Source organism: Protopterus annectens, chromosome 6.part0 (genome assembly GCF_019279795.1).
Source record: "Protopterus annectens isolate FY-2018-M chromosome 6.part0, PAN1.0, whole genome shotgun sequence".
In the NCBI taxonomy this organism is placed as follows: Eukaryota; Metazoa; Chordata; order Ceratodontiformes; family Protopteridae; genus Protopterus; species Protopterus annectens.
Window position 1 is genome coordinate 1188836122 of NC_056737.1, and position 17876 is coordinate 1188853997.

At 42.0% G+C, this 17876-nt stretch overlaps 1 protein-coding gene across 1 annotated transcript in view; it reads right to left on the reverse strand.

Moving 5' to 3' along the window:
- Positions 1-17876, reverse strand: part of LOC122803964 (arachidonate 12-lipoxygenase, 12R-type-like) — a 399535-nt gene that overhangs the window by 124785 nt on the left and 256874 nt on the right. The window contains exons 6-7 of the mRNA XM_044073642.1: positions 9595-9615; positions 3525-3558 (exon numbers count right to left, since the gene is read on the reverse strand). Of these exons, the coding sequence (XP_043929577.1) occupies positions 3525-3558; positions 9595-9615 (55 nt within the window). The remainder of the gene's footprint in view (positions 1-3524; positions 3559-9594; positions 9616-17876) is intronic.

The window sequence follows — 17876 nt, forward strand, 5'->3', positions numbered from 1 at the left end:
CCACCTGATGAGCCACCACTCTTGTTACGGTAATAATGTTTTATTATTTTTCGTAGAAGAGCAGGTCAGTGTAGTAGAGGTAACAGTACACTGAGAAAAATATCAGCAGGAATGTTCCCCTTATCTCTCTGACTCCAAGTCCTATGTACCTTAGAGCTGTCTAGGTTTTGCTTCATATTTGTGCTGTATTACTCATTATACTTGTGGGATTTTACCAAATCATTGAGGACTGGGGTCATTAAATAATCATAAGATATTTAAGTTTCAGAGTTCATTCTATCACTGTTTAAGTTTATAAGAATAATATTTAAAATATATTCCTGATTTTGGGTCTTTGTCCTCCCATTATTTTTGGCTTTGTCCAGAATTCTTGCACTTAGGGGTTAAGAGGTATGTTACATCACTGGGAATTTGGTAATTCTTTGTGAATTCTGTATTGCAAACTTGTTTTTGCCATGACCATCTATTATTTTCTGATTTCCAAAAGTTAATATTGTTATATTCGCATCCTAAAAGGAGAAAGAAGCTTTTGGGATTATGTGCTTTGTATATGATGATAGTGATTTTCGCTTAACGTGAAATTCTTGTTTAATAAGTGAAATGCTTGTTTAGTGCCTTTCTTAGAGATGCTGTCACTGCATATTGTCTTGGCAGAGAGACAAAACAGTTCCTTAACAATTGTGTGTGTGTGTGTGTGCATGTGCGTGTGTGTGTATGCACATTGCGGCATGCATTATCAGTATAAATTTGATTGCAGCAAAGTGGCCGTTAAACTATTCAAGCTGTTGTATGTCCACTGTTGCCATCACTCTTATAGGTTGTGGGCATACCTCAGAGCAAGAAGAAATCTGGATAAAACCAAAACTAATAGTGGGACAAAGGCCCAAAAATCTGCATTTGAGGCATTAGTGCCAGTTTTGAAATTGCAGCCATCTGGATTGCTGGCATTGACCGCTCATAATCTGTTGCTGATGGATTCCACTTCACCATTTGATTTCTTCATGATGATCATCACCTATCCATCAACACAGGTAGGAGATGCACTATCAGGTTTGGCTCTACTCTGGGACATCACTCGGTTGTGACTGAGTTTTAGTTTAGAGATTGTTCACTTTGTAGACTCCTACCTTCTAACCTCAAGATGCAGTAATCTTGGAGCTGATTACGTGAAGAGGGATGGAGCTTTGATCCCAGAAACTCTTATAAAACCATTTGATCAAAACATTTTTAAAAGTTTATTTTGTCTGAACCTGCATTCACACAGCTTGTTTCTGAGCAGCTGTCTTATCAGCTGTGTGATAACGTATGTCATTTATTACGTTTATCATGGTGATGTATGACTGAGAACACTTCTTAATTAATGATGTAGTTATACTAATGATTACATCAAACTACCTGATATAGTGGCACAGCTGTTCAATGGATTAACATGCTGCGTACTTTATAACTGATTTCTAACAGCAACCCAAATGCAAATCTCAAAAAGTGTTAGAAAACATCCGTAATCAAGCAAATCTTTTTTTAACTTAGTAAAGGCAGCATAAGAAGCTACCGTTAAAATCTCAAGAATTTGGGGTCCTGCCTTCACTTCCTTTCACTAACTTGTGTTGAGTTTGTATGTTTTCCCCTCAACGTGTGTGTGTGTGTGTGTGTGTGTGTGTCTGCCTGTGGGTTTGTGTGTCTGCCTGTGGGTTTGTGCGTGTGTGTGTGTGTGTGTGTGTGTGTGTGTGCGTGTCTGCCTGTATTTATGTGTGTGTGTGTCTGCCTGTGTGTTTATGTGTGTGTGTGTGTGTGTGTGTGTGTCTGCCTGTGTGTTTATGTGTGTGTGTGTGTGTGTGTGTGTGTCTGCCTGTGTGTTTATGTGTGTGTGTGTGTGTGTGTGTGTGTGTGTGTGTGTACATGTGTGTCTCTGCCTGCCTATGTGTCTGCGCATGTGTGTGTGTCTGTCTGCCTGTGTGTGTGTTTGTGTGTGTGCCTGCCTGTGTTTATGTGTATGTGTGTGTGTGCGTGTGCGTGTGCCTGCCTGTGTGTTTATATATGTGTGTGTGTGCCTTTGTGTGTGTGTGTGTGTGTGTGTGTGTGTGTGTGTGTGTGTGTGTGTGTGTGTGTGTGTGTGTGTGTGTGTGTGCTTCTCTAGGTTCTCTGGTTTCCTCCTTCTTCCCAAACTGGTTGATTGGTTTCTCCTAAAATATTGACTACAAACACTCAAATGCCAGGTAGTTGAAGACCACTGTCTCAAAGCCAGAGACTCAAATGTTTTGTAGCTCATACAGCATACCTCTTGACAGTTCAAGATTAGCTAACAGGAGGGGTGTTTAGGGTTAGAGATTAACATTGTAGTTTAGGGTTAGGGATGGGAAGGAGACTTTTACGTTTATAGAGCAAGAGCTGAGTTTTGGGTTATGGAATGATCTGGGACTTCAGGATTAGGGAGAGACAGGGGAATTTGTGTTTAGAGAGCAGGACTGGAGACTTAGTTTTAGAAAAAGACTGGGGACTTTAAAGCTAATGATGGGTAATGGAGTTTTATATTTTCTGAACAATCGGGACTTTACGGCTAGAGGCATGGAGTGGAATTTTAGATTTAGAGTGTCTCCACAAATTTTAGGGTTAAGGAGGGGTGGAGTTTTAGGGTCAGAGAGCAAAGACTAAGGTAAGGAACTGGGGGGAGTTTTAGGGTTAGAGGTAGGGCTCTGGTAAGTCTTTATAGTTTAATAGGGTCAAGTGTTGGGAGGGGTAAGTAGTTAAGTAAGACTGACCCACTGGGAGTTAGTGCACTTGCCTTTTAGTGCAAGTGTGTCACAAGTTACTTGCATACGAGAAGTTGTAGCACATCCATCACAAGTTATAGTTGCACAGATGCATAAAGGCCTGACGGTGGCCCACATGATCTGGAGTGGATTAGAGGCAAAGCAATGTGTCAGAGCTACACTTGATGGACATGCCGATCCTGATGATTTGAGGGTAGAACAGGCTATGGCTTCCACATTCTTCGAGTGAGGTACAATAGAACAACTTGATGGCAGACATTTGTCTCACCCTCTCAGCATTTAGTGGTATCCTTCATTTGTAGCTGCATGGACGTGTGCGGTAACTTTTCAAAGGTGCAATGACACCCCCCAGAGTGCAGCAATGGACATGTAATGACTCACAGTAAGGTTTAGAGCCATAATTACATAACACTTTCATTGTCTGCTGAATGACAGCTACTCCAGTCAGCACTTACCTCAGTGTCAAGGATCACTGACCTCTGTGAAGGGGCTATGCAGTGTGAGGAAAACAATGGGCTCAAGGCTGATCAGCGAAGCTTAATGGTCAGTACAGTCAGTAGACATTTTGACAAAAAGCACTTGTCCATATATATTGCATTTCCACTTACCTGTGGGGCCTTCCTCACCAGTAAAAAGGGTCTGAAGACCATTTCACTTATAAAGAGAGTAAAAAAAATAGGCAAGTACCTTCCAATATTATCTCACAAACATAGTCATACAAACCAAATTGTCCCTGTGAATTATTATACTCACTCAAAAACGTTTTTCATGTCAACATAATTCAGTTCTGTTGGAAGAAATAAAAGAATGTAAAAATTAGCCTATGACCTCACAGGAGCCACACAAAAACCTTTAATTATATAATTAAAACAATACAAACTATAGCAATGAACAAATCTTACATTACTAAATCAATGTTAGCCACCCCCTCAAAAGATATTCAAAATGTATCTCCACAAATATTCCATATGGGGGGGTTCCCTTCCTTATACTTTTTAAAATCTTTTACCCCCTTTCCTTCAATGACAGAGTCCAAATCCTTTATTGGTTCATTTGTTTCCCTGCTCCCTGTCATTCCATGAGACTCAAGCATTTATAGCTCATACAGGGTGCCCCTCACCCTGAACATTTTGTAGCTCATACAGGGTACCCTTCACACTGAAAACTGAATCTGAGTTTGGGCAAGGAGCTGATGCACCTTACTGAAACACATTATCCAGGGAGAGTGAGAGCAAAGGTCATGGCCATAATCCAGTGACCGGTGGATATTTTTAGTTTGTTGTGCTGAATTTACTCTTTCAATTTTATGTGCATGGTGGGGACAATACCTTTTGATCAGAAAATAAGGGTGGTAATTTCCATTTTTAGAAAGGGGGCATGAAGGTTTGTTCCAATAACATAGGACACCCAGCCTTCAGAATCATATGGAAGGCCTCCACCAGAGCATGGAAAAGGATACAAAAAACAGCTTTTAGCAAAACACGTTATTTAGCATCCACTACATCTATAGCCTCCCTACTGAAATGTCTGCATTCAAAACTGCAAGTGCCAACATGCAGAAAAAAAATGAAAAATCCAAAAGAGTGAATCTCAAGCATCATTAAGTTCTTTTTTGCATGGGGACAAGCACCCCGATATTTTATTTATTTATTTATCTGACATCTGTTAACCGGGTTGGTCCAACTGAGCTCAAGCCTATTTTCAGTGGAGACCCGAGGAGAAAAGCTAAAAAACAATTAAATATGATTGAACTAGTAGTTATGCAAATCTCGCAAAAATGAGTAAAATACAACTAAACACAGAAGGCCAACAGAGGGACATGTCAAGACTCAACAGTGCAAAATTAGTCAACAAAATCTGGTCGACTAAACAGATGGTCGACAGGCAGCTCCCACAATTCTCGAAGTTGGGAAATACACCTCTTCCCTGACATTGTGCGATCTTAGAGTTAGTATATATAATTAGCATGGGGGGTGAAGGGTGCTGGATGGCTTGCCCCCTACAAAAAAAGTGATGTTTTTACTTTATTTTTTACTTTTATTTTTGCATGCATAGAGGCTGTGGCATAGTGCATGCATAGTACCTTAATGACATTTGCAATGTTGACAGTTTTCTGGTCAATGTGGCGTCCTGACCAAATTCAGAACACCTACAGCGGATATAAAACATCTACACACCCCTGTTAAAATGCCAGTTTTTTTTATATAAAAAAAATGAGACGAGAATAAATCATTTCAAAACTTTTCCCACCTTTAACGTGACCTATAACCTGTAAAATTCAATTGAAAAACAAGCAGATCTGTTAGGGTAAAAAATATAAAAAATAAAAAACGTATAATAAGCTGGTTGCATAAGTGTGCACACCCTTAAACTGATACTTTGTTGAAACACCTTTGCACATTTGCATCTATATTATATTATCGTAAGATGAAAAGAGCGAATGCTCTTTCATTGAAATGATAATATTGAAATAACAAAAAAGCGAACAAACGGAACAGCAAATTTTTTCCCAGGAAAAAAATTTGCTGTTCCTCAAAAAAAAAAAGTTTAAATAAATGTAGTGGGGGGCTTCTCCCCCCCCCCCCAATGTGGGGGCTGTGCCACTCATACCACACCTACTTAAATATACCACCTTCGAGATTGCACCATAGTGTAGGAAATGACAAAGTACCGAAGACGGACCACCGATTTTTTTCCCTGTGAAGAAAAATCAATGTTCCTTGACTTTGCTTTTTTGTTGTTTTGACATTATCAGATCGATGAAAGAGCATTTGCTCTTTTCATGATGCGATAAAATAATATAGACCCGCACATTTCAGGGCTAGTGAGTCACTAATCTTTTTTGCCATTACTCCTGTCTCGTGGCTCCCAGAACTGCACAACATTGCATCCTGCACCTCACGTTCAACTAAGTCTACTGAATTCAGATGCTGTTACTTTTGTCTTGCATTTTTCTAGATGATACCTGTCCTTCCTATGTACAGCTTTCCTCTATTTCTGCTCTCTGTCAGTTATTTTAAGTGGCTACCAGTTTAATGTAGTTCTTCACACCTGTACTCTGTACCTGTTTCTTATTAGTAAGGTACAGTTAACTTTTAGCAGGCATCTGCTAGCTCTCTTGTCCTTACCCAAGGTGTACCACCACTCCAAGCACCCATTGTAACTCAGCTCCCTAAGTAACTAAGCACCCATTATAACTCTGCACCCATTGTAACTCTGCACCCATTGTATCTCAGCACCCTAACCACCCATTGTAACTCAGCACCCTAAGTAGCTAACCACCTACTGTAACTCAGCACCCTAAGTAACTAACCACCCACTGTAAAGCACCCTAAGTAACTAACCACCCACTGTAACTCAGCACTCTACGCAACTAAGGACCCATTGTAACACAGCAGCCTAAGTAACTCAGCCGCCATGGTAACTCAGCACCATAAGTAACTAAGCACATATTGTAACTCAGCACCCTAAGTAACTAACTACCCACAGTAACTCAGCACCCTAAGTAACTAAACATCCATTGTAACTAAGCACTCATTATAACTCAGCACCCTAAGTAACTCCGCACCCATTATAACTCAACACTCATTGTAACTCAGCACTGACTGTAACTCAGCCCCCATTATAAAAGTTAGCACCCATTGGTCCTCAGCACCCTATGTAACTCAGCATGCTGTGCAATTCAGCACCCATTGTAACTCAACACGCAATGTAACTCTGCACCCATTGTAACTCAGTTCCCTAAGTAACTAACTACCCACTGTAACTCAGCACCCTAAGTAACTAAACACCCATTGTAACTAAGCATCCATTATACCTCAGCCCCCATGGTAACTCACCACCCATTGTAAATCAGCATCCTATGTAACTCAGCCCCCATAGTAACTCTGCACACATTGTAACTCACCACCTTATGTAACTAAGCAACCATTGTAACTCAGCACCCTAAGTAACTAAACACCCATTGTAACTCAGCCTCCATTGTAAGTTAGCACCCACTGGTCCTCAGCACCCTATGTAACTCAGCCCCCATGGTAACTCTGCACCCATTGTAACTCAGCATCCTAAGTAACTAACTACCCACTGTAACTCAGCACCCTAAGTACCTAAACACCCATTGTAACTCAGCACCCATTATAACTCAACACCCATTGTAACTCAGCACTAACTCATCCCCATGGAAACTCTGCACCCATTGTAACTCAGTACCCTATGTAACTCAGCCCCCATTGTAACTTAGTACCCTATGTAACTCAGTCCCCATTGTAACTTAGTACCCTATGTAACTCAGTACCCTGTGTAACTCAGCCCCCATGATAACTCTGCACCTATTGTAACTCAGCACCCTTAGTAACTCAGCCCCCAATGTAACTAAGTACTGATTGTAACTCAGTACCCTTAGTAACTAAGCAACCATTGTAACTCAGCATCCATTGTAATTCAGCACCCTGTGTAACTCTGCACCCATTGTAATTCAGCACCCTAAGTAACTAACTACCCACTGTAACTCAGCACCCTAAATAACTAAACACCCATTGTAAGCACCCATTATAACTCAGCACCCTAAATAACGCTGCACCCATTATAACTCAACACCCAACTGTAACTCAGCACTGACTGTAAGTTAGCCCCCATTGTAAGTTAGCATCCATTGGTCCTCAGCACCCTATGTAACTCAGCATGCTATGTAACTCAGCACGCACTGTAACTCAACACCCTATGTAACTCTACACCCATTGAAACTCAGCACCCTAAGTAACTAACTACCCACTGTAACTCAGCACCCTAAGTAACTAAACACCCATTGTAACTCAGTCCCCATTGTAAGTTAGCACCCATTGGTCATCACCCTATGTAACTAAGCCCCCATGGTAACTCAGCCCCCATTGTAACTCAGTACCCCATGTAACTCAGCCCCCATTGTAATGCAGCACCCTATGTAACTCAGTGCTCATTGTAACTCAGCATTCATTGTTACTTAACAACCACTGTAACTCCGCACCCATGGTAACTCCGCACCCATGGTAACTATGCACCCATGGTAACTATGCACCCATGGTAACTATGCACTCATGGTAACTCTGCATCCTATGTAACTCAGCAACCATTGGTACTCAGCACCCATTGTAACTCAGCCCCCATTGTAAGTTAGCACCCATTGGACCTCATCACCCAATGTAAATCAGCCCGCATGGTAACTCAGCCCCCATTGTAACTGAGCACCCTATGTAACTCAGCACTGACTAACTCAGCCTCATGGAAACTCTGCACCCATTGTAACTCAGCACCCTATGTAAATCAGCCCACATTGTAACTCAGTACCCCATGTAACTCAGCCCCCATTGTAACGCAGCACCCTATGTAACTCAGCCCCCATTGTAACTCAGTACCCTATGTGACTCAGCCCCCATTGTAGCTCAGCAGCTTATGTAACTCAACCCCCATTGTAACTCAGCACCCTTAGTAACTCAGCCCCCAATGTAACTAAGCACTGATTGTAACTCAGCACCCTTAATAACAAAGCAACCATCGTAACTCAGCACCCATGTAATTCAGCAGCCTATGCAACTCTGCACCCATTGTAATTCAGCACCCTAAGTAACTAACTACCCACTGTAACTCAGCACCCTAAGTAACCAAACACCCATTGCAAGCACCTATTATAATTCAGCACCCTAAGTAACTCTGTACCCATTATAACTCAACACCCAGTTGTAACTCAGCACTGACTAACTCAGCCACCATTGTAAGTTAGCACCCATTGGACCTCAGCACCCTATTTAACTCAGCACCCATGGAAACTCAGCACCCTATGTAACTCAGCACTGACTGTAAGTCAGTCCCCATGGTAACTCTGCACCCATTGTAACTCAGTACCCTATTTAACTCAGTCCCCATTGTAACACAGCACCATATGTAACTCAGCGCCCTTGTAACTCAGCATCCATTGTTACTTAGCACCCATTGTAACTCAGTACCCCTTGTAACTCTGCACCCTATGTAACTCAGCACCCATTGTAACTCAGTATTCATTGTAACGCAAAACCCATTGTAATTCCGCAACCATTGTAACTCAGCCCCCATGGTAACTCTGCACCCATTGGTACTTAACACCCATTGTAACTCAGCCCTCATTGTAATTCAGCACCCTATGTACCTCTAAACCCATTGCAACTCAGCACCCATTGTAACTCAGGCCCCATTGCAACTCAGCCCCCATTGCAACTCAGCACGCTATGCAACTCAGCACGCTATGCAACTCAGCACGCTATGCAACTCAAAACCCATTGTAACTCAGCATCTTATGTAATTCAGCCCCCACTGTAACTCTGAACCCATTGTAACTCAGCACCCTCCTATATGTAACTCAGTCCCCATAACATCCTCAGATTCCCTTTCATTGACGTTATGTTGCCACATTGACACATACTCCATTGCTTTAACACTGTTTCCTTTCCAATGTGTTTCCTGCCTCCATCACAGGTGAAATTTAGCCTGGTTTTTGGCTTTCCAAGTTATTTTAAATGATGTTATCCTCTTTATTAATTATACACTAGCCATTGTTATCTAACACCAATACAGGTCATTCAAACACCTATGCAAATATTTTATTTCTAATAGAGAGAATAGGTGAGGGACTCTCACACTTAGTAATTCTCACCAAACAACTGAAAGAACAAGTTAAGAAGTTGTGCTCATATTTAAAAATGTACAGCAAACTCAAAGCAATTTATAGTGAACAAAATACATTAGTTTAAAACACTAAAATGTTAGTCATGGAAATTAAAACTATAAAACAAAGAAATAAAATAAAGCAATGTACCTTTGTAAAGATCATGGATCACTATAAAAACAAAATACAAATACCATGGATTAATACAAGCTTATAACTCCAGGCTCATATAACTAACTGAAATACAGAAAAAGAAAATCAAATAGAGAGAATGGCATTTTAAAAGCTTAATTTAAAAACAATAAAGTGATAGTAACTCAAGAACATTGTATAGACATCATTTAAAATATAATGACAATTCTTGCATTTGAATGACATACTGCCATGATAGTAGGTCATGGATTGAAGGGATGGGATTGCTCTGGGAATGCAAAGGCCGGAGGTACTGTTATGAGACTACTTGTCATATGCAGTGCAGGTACAGTAATGATGCTGCACTATAAACCACCAAAGGGCACTGTGTAGTACTGCTGTACAAATATGAAGTGGTTTAAGGTGAAGGTTCCACTCTGCGAACATGATACAAGCATACTGCCATGGTACTCCTCAGTGAATGTGATCTAAGTATTATCTGATGGTTGAGAGTGTGATGTAGGCACACTGTAATGATACTGCACTGTGAATGTGGTCTATGCATCTTGCAATGGTACCACTCCACAAACATGATTCACATATACTGCCATGGTACTTCTAAGTGAATGTTATGTTGGCATTATCTGATGGTAATACACTGAGTGTGATGTAGGCACTGTAATACTGCACTGTGAATGTGGTGTATGCATAGAGTGAGGGTGCTGCTCCATGAACATGAAATAAGCATACTTTCATGGTACTTCTCTGTGAATGTGATGGAGGTATTATCTGATGGTAATGCATTGTAAATGTGATGTATGATGCAGATATGTTACTGTTCTATAAACATGATATGGTATCTGTGAGGGTGCCCCTTGGGAAGGTAATTCAGGTATACTGTGATGGGGCTCCTGAGAATGACATGTAGGTGTACTGATATGCTGCTCCTGTGAATGTGATGCAGGTGTACTAACATACTGTTCCTGTGAATGTGATGCAGGTGAACTGACATGCTGTTCCTGTGAATGTGATGCAGGTGTACTGACATGGTACTTCCCTGTGAATGAGGTGTAGGTGTACTAACCTGGCATTTCCCTGTGAATGTGCTGCAGGTGTACTGACAGGGTACTTCCCTGTAAATGTGATGCAGGTGTACTGACATGGTACTTCCCTGGAAATGTGATGAATGTGTACTGACACGGTACTTTCCTGTGAATGTGTTGGAGGTGCAGTGATATGATACCTCGATGTGAATGAGATGTAGGTGTACTGACATGGTACTTCCCTGTGAATGTAATGTAGGTGTTCTGATATGATGTTACTGTGAATGTGATGTAGGTGTATTGACATGCTTTTCCTGTGAAAGTGATGTTGGTGTACTGACATGGTACTTCACTGTGAATGTGATATAGGTGTACTGACATGATACCTCCCTGTGAATGTGATGTAGGTGTTCTGACAGGGTACTTCCCTGTGAATGTGATGTAGCTGTACTGACATGGTTTTCCTGTGAATGTGAAGTATGTATACTGACAGGGTACTTCCCTGTGAATGTGATGTAGCTGTACTGACATGGTTTTCCTGTGAATGTGAAGTAGGTATACTGACAGGGTACTTCCCTGTGAATGTGATGTAGGTGTACTGACATGGTACTTCCCAGTGAATGTGATGTAGGTGTACTGACATGATACCTCCCTGTGAATGTGATGTAGGTGCACTGACAGGGTACTTCCCTGTGAATGTGATGTTGGTGTACTGACAGGGTACTTCCCTGTGAATGTGATGTAGGTGTACTGACATGATACCTCCCTGTGAATGTGATGTAGGTGTACTGAGAGTACTTCTCTGTTTATGTGATGCAAGTGTACTGACATGGTAATTCCCTGTGAATGTGATATAGGTGTACTAACATTGTGTTCCTGTGAATGTGATGTAGGTGTACTGACATGGCACTTCCTTCTGAATGTAATGTAGGTGTTCTGACATGCTGTTCCTGTGAATGTGTTGTAGGTGTAATGACATGTTGCTTCCTTGTGAATGTGATGTTGGGGTACTGACATGGTACTTCCCTGTGAATGTGATATAGGTGTACTGACATGCTGTTCCTGTGAATCTGATGTAGGTGTACTGATATGGTACTTCCCTGTGAATGTGAGGCAGGTATGCTGATATGCTGTTCCTGTGAATGTGATGCAGGTGGCTGACATGGTACTTTCTGTGAATTTCATGCAGTTTTACTGACATGGTACTTCCCTGTTAATGTGATGTCGGTGTACTGACATGGTATTTCCCACTGTATGTGATGCAGGTCTACTAACATGGTACTTTCCTGTGATTGTGATGCAGGTGTACTGACATGCTGTTCCTGTGAATGTGTTGCAGGTGAACTGACATGGTACTTCCCTGTGAATGTAATTTAGGTGTACTGACATACTGTTCCTGTGAAGGTAGTATGTGTACTGACATGGTACTTCCCTGTGAATGTGATATAGGTGTACTGACTTGGTTTTCCTGTGAATGTGATGCAGGTTTTCTGACATGGTACTTCACTATGAAGGTGATGTTAAGAGTACTAACATGGTACTTCCCTGTGAATGTGATGTAGGTTTACTGACATGCTGTTCCTGTGAATGTGTTGCATATGCTGTTCCTGTGAATGTGTTGCATATGTATTGACATGGTATGTCCTGTGAATTTGATGTAGGTGTACTGACATGGTAATTCCCTGTGAATGTGGTGTAGGTGTACTGACATGCTGTTTCTCTGAATGTGATGTAGGTGTACTGACATGGTACTTTTTGTGAATCACACATGGAGTTATGCAATTGTAGGTAATAAACCAACACCTTCATGGGAATCTGACATGGGATACTGGGACAGTAGACAGTAAACTAGAACCCTCATGTGAATCAGATGTAGGGTACTGTGATGATGGGTTATTAACCAGAAGCTTCCTGAGAAGCAAACATTGGGTACTGGGGGTACTGTGATGGTAGGTAGTAAACCAGAAGCTTCCTATACAGATGCTCAGGACTGAAACAATGTACACTGAGGTGTGAATTATGGTATATACTAATTCTAAGTCTGAGGTATCTCACAGAAACCAACTTATTCAAAAGTACCATGATCTCAGAGTTAGTGTATAAAAGTAGCAGATAGATATAGGTTCATAGGTAGGTACTAGGCTATTGGCCCTAGGGCCTATACAAGCCCAGCCAAAAATGTACCCTGGCTTTCGCCACCCAAGAAAATTATTTTCCTGTGCCCCTGTCAAGCAGAACTACAGAAGTGATCCCCGGGGTGAATTTCCTATTACCCATCCAGTCATCAAGATTTTTGTTGAAGAGTGCTAATGAGGAGCTCTGTTTCACATAGATAGGTAGCCTGTTCCAGAGTATGGGAAGTCTCCGGAACAGGAATCTATCCCTCCAGCATGTTCTGTTTATTGTGGTGACAAGGTTTAGGTCCCTAGAGTGTGTAGCTTGGAGGGATTGGGATTTCTTTAAGTGGGGCATGTCCAACAGCTCTGGATTTGACATAGCTTTGTATGTTAGGCAGAAATCGCCTCTGAGTAGGTGATATGCGACGGAGTAAAGCTGGAGTTTTGAGACTGTCTGCATAAGGCATCTGTTTGAGGCCAGTAATCCACTTGAGGTATTTTTGCGGCCTTTCCAGTTGTTGTAGATGTCTTGTGAGGTACATACCAAAAGGGGCGTTGTACTCTATAATGGATCTAATGAGTGATGAGTAGAGGGGAACAATGACCTCTTTTTTTTCCTGGATGAGAAACCTTTTGTGATGAGGTGTGCCACATAGAAGGATTTCCTGACCACTTTGGCGATGTGATTATCAAAGGAGAGACTACTGTCCACCTGTATCCCAAGGTCTCTTATCACACTTTTGGTGTTAAGTAGACTACCGCCTATGTGGTAGTTCATGGGTACAGAATTTTTACCAAAGGGGATGACAATGGACTTTTTGGCATTGAGCTTAAGACCATGTCTTCGATACCAGGCATCTTTCTCAGTGAGGCCCTTTTGTAGGATGCCCACATCATTAGGAGTTTCAATTATGGCTCCTAGTTTGCAGTCATCTGCAAATTTAGTTAGCCAAAGACCTTCTGTGTTAGCCTGTACTTCAGTGAAGTAGATACCAAACAGGAGAGGACCCAGGACTGAACCCTGCGGTACTCCCCTTGTCACTGGTCTGAAGTCTGATTTGGAGTCTGCTACTTTCAGTGTGGGTTCTTTCAGTAAGCCAGTTGGCAACCCATCTTGTGACATAGGGATTTATACCTAGTTTAGTGAGTTTATCTATAATTCCAGAGTGGGGGATGGTGTCGAACGCCTTGGCGAGATCTAGATAGGCTGTGTGAACCACCTTGCCCTCATCTATGGCTTTGGCGACTACTTCAAAGAAGTCTATCAGGTTTAGGAGACATGATCTGCCTTTTACACACCCAAACTGTGTGGGGTCCAGGGTTTGGAGATCTCCAATGTCTTTGTTTATGAGTTCCATAATGATACATTCCATGGCCTTGCAGACAAGGCTCGTCAGGCTAATGGGGCGGTAGTTCCCGGGGTCTGTTGTGCCCCCCCCCCTTTGTGGAGTGGGATAACTGTTGCGGTGTGCCATTCAATGGGCACAAAGCGTGAGGTGAGGCTATGATTGAACATGGTACTTAAGTGGGGTGCCAGTTCATTCTGTAGTTCATGTAGAAGGCAGCCTGGGATGTTGTCAGGTCCCATGGATGCTGTGTTCTTGGCTTTGGAGAGTGAAGTTTTTACCTGTGCAGCCGTGATTACAGGAACTTTGCATTCTTCCGGTATAAACATGGGCCCTTTAGGAGATGAGAGGGGGGGTTAAGTTAGTACTGAATCTGCCAGGATATTGGCAATATCAGTTGGTTTTGTATATTTAGTGTCATTGTTCTGTAACTCAGAGCAGATCTGAGTGTTGTCATTGAGATTTTTGACATAGCTATAGAATGCTTTGTGGTTGTCTTTAGAATCAGTGGCAATTTTGTTTTCATAACTAGCTTTGGAGGATATTATGAGGGATCTCAGCTTCTTACTGAGGCTGACCAGGGAGTTCCTCCAATTGTGGGATTTTACTCTTTTTTTGCAACAGTTTCTTTCTTCTGTTGTAGAGTTTATGGCAGAAGACCACCAGATTGGCTTCCTTTTTTGGAGGATAGCATTTTGGTTCTGTTAGGGATAGCACAATCATTGCACTCGTGTAAGTGCTTATAAAGTGCATTTGTGTAGGATTCAGCAGTCGTACCTCTATTGTCCATCTGCATGGGTGTCATGAAGTTTGCCACTTCTGTCTTAAAAAGCGTGAAGTTGGCTTTGGAGAAATATTTTGCGGTTGTTTTCCTAATGGGGGGTGGGAGCGGGATGTGAATGTCTAGGGTGATCTGACCAATGAGGAGCTGACCTCTGGTGTGGAACACCGGTCACCCATGTTGGTGATGACCAGGTCTAGGATATTTCTGCCTCTGGTGGGGGTGTGGATAAGTTGATACAAAGCGTTGGAATTGATGATTTCCAGAAAACGTTGAGCAAAAGAGTTGGTACATGAGTAGTTTTCCCAGTTAATGGTAGGGTAGTTGAAATCACCCATTATTAGAGTGTTGGGTTGTACCTTAATATTTTCCAGTGTATCAAGAAAAGAGTGGGAATCCTGGGGCATAGTGGGGGGTCTGTAGCAAGCTACAATCTGGATTGCGGTTTTGCCCAGAGTTAGTTGAACTTGGATTATCTCGGATGCATTATGCTGAGCAACTAGCTTGGAGGTGTGGATATCCTTAATGAATATGGACACGCCTCCACCTTTAGTGTTTCGGTCCGGGTTTGGTAGCCGAAAGGTGTGGTATGAATTATAGCCTGGTAATGCAGGGGTGCTCTGGTGCTTTGAACCAGGTCTCTGTCACTGCACAGATGTCAATGTTCTCCATTTTAAGGAGTGCCTCAAGTGACTGCATTTTGAGGTTTAGACTTCTAGCATTGAGTAGCATTACCCTCAGATTTTGCTTGCTTGTACCTATTATGGTGGTGAATTTGCCATCTGAACCTTGTCTAAAAAAGGCACTATAGGGGTGGCAAGAGCCTTTGCCAGTATCCAGAATCCCATGGAAGACAGGTGCAGGTCATCTCTGGCAAAGCAGCGTGGTCTGTCGATCATGTCATCCCAGGCAGACAGATACTGGATTCCCTTAGAATGACACCAGAAGCTTAGCCAATTGTTAAAGTCAATCATTTTGTCCTTGTACTGTGGTGTCATTCTGGGTGATGGCAGGATGCTATTCTGGGCTAGGGTCATACCGGCCTGGGCTACAAGATCAGAGATATCCTCCATGTCTCTTTTCATGTAGTCCAGGGAGGTACGTCTCAGGTCATTCACACCAACATGGACAATGACAGAGTCATATTTGTACTTGTTGTGGAGTGACCTGAGTGCATGCATTATGTGGCGGATCCTGGCACCTGACAGGCAGCTGACAGTAACTTTTTCCTTGTTTAGCCTGGTGAGTGGAACATCAGTGTGCCTGACTATAGAGTCACCTGTGACTAGAGTGTTGGGTACGTTATGCCTTATGGGCTGTAGTTGAGTGGTACACTATGTGGACTATGTGTCATTTGGGTTGTGTTGGAGGGTGGAGGTTGCTTGCATTTCTGCTTTGGAGATCTCTGCTGTTTGGGCAGATTAGTACAGAAAGCCTCCATGAATGTAGGTGTGTGTTTTGTGGTTCTGTGTGTGTGTTTTGGTGGTGTAGGTTGAGGGACTATGTGATGAGTGTGGTGTTGTGCAAGTGTTTACCTTCTCTTCTTGATTGCCTAGGCTTGTCTTTGGTAGAGAGCTTTTCTTCCAGTTTGGCTATATAAGTGCATCTCTCACAGGTCATAGTGTTGGGTGGTAGGAGGAGAGGGTTGTCTGTGTACATGAGGCAATTGCTGCATTGTCCCAAGATGCCCAGATTTATCAGGTAGACAGGAGAAAACACCGGGAGCTGACCTTTAGACATGCCTGAATAGGTGCTTATTTATTAAGTACTAAAAACTGTTTTCCTCTAGACAAGTGAGGAAAGTTGAGTGCTGTAGTAATTTGTAACTTATTTAGTGCTTACAATGAGTTCTGAACAAGTGCCGAGATCAAAAAAACAGATGAGTGCTAAAACTAAAAAGCTGGCTAGTTGCAAGGGAAAAACAGACTGTATGGTGCCAGGAATAGTTTAACCCCAGTTAAGTGGGGGGGGGTGGCTTAGGAGCTCACAAACAGTCCTGGACACAGCAAATCCATATCTGACCTGCCACAGGAAAGGGGGGAAGCAAGCTTAGAATGTTTTTTTCCAGTAAAGTGGAAATGGAGAAAGATGGAACAGAAGTTAATTCAACGTTAAGAATCTGAGTGGGTTGGCCTTCACAAATGTTCTCTATTAGATTGAGTGAACTAATGACACTAGACTGGGAGGAGTGTCACAGATCAAATATACAGTATGGGCGGGCAACTGCAAAGCCACCAAGTATAAGAACACACAACACTAGGGTAAAATTACAGTTCCTAGCTGTAGCCACTAAATGAAAGTTTTAAACAGATCAAGGAGCAGACTAGAGAATTCTTTTAACAGACAAAAATGCACAGAAAAGTTAGGATAGAGCAATCAAACAGAAAATACAACTCTCAGTATGAAAAAGCAGTTTACAGTTAAGTAATGTTAAAACAGTTTAAAACAGTACATAAATGCAGTGAAACAATAAAAAAAGCTTTATAACAGTGCAAAAATATAGTAGATCAACTGTATAGCACAATTATAAGCATTTCAGAAGTGCAATTCAGTAAAATAAGTGTAAGAAATAACTTAGCCTGCTCTTGGAATCTTAAGGAATTTCCATTTAGGCAATGCAATCCAGAGCCTGACAATACAAGCAGAGCCTTTATAAGGCACAGGGTTTATATAGCAGTAAGAATGGAAGAGTTGGGAAGATCAAATTACTTCTCAGCCCCTGCTATTACCCAATCACTCGTACTACAGAAGGTCAGGAGGCCTTGTGATATAGGAGTAAATCCCCCATTTAAGGGAGGGCAGTTGGTAGTTTCAGTTTTCAATATTGTATTTTCAAAGCACACTTCTATATTTACCCTTTACAAGGTTAAGTATATGTGTGCTGAACATTTGTGATGCAGCTGTGATGGTGATGCTCTCTGAATGTGAATTATGGTACGGTGATGTCAATGCTCTCTAAATGTAATTTGGGGGTACTGTGGTTATTATGCAATTTGACTGTGATTTGGAATTC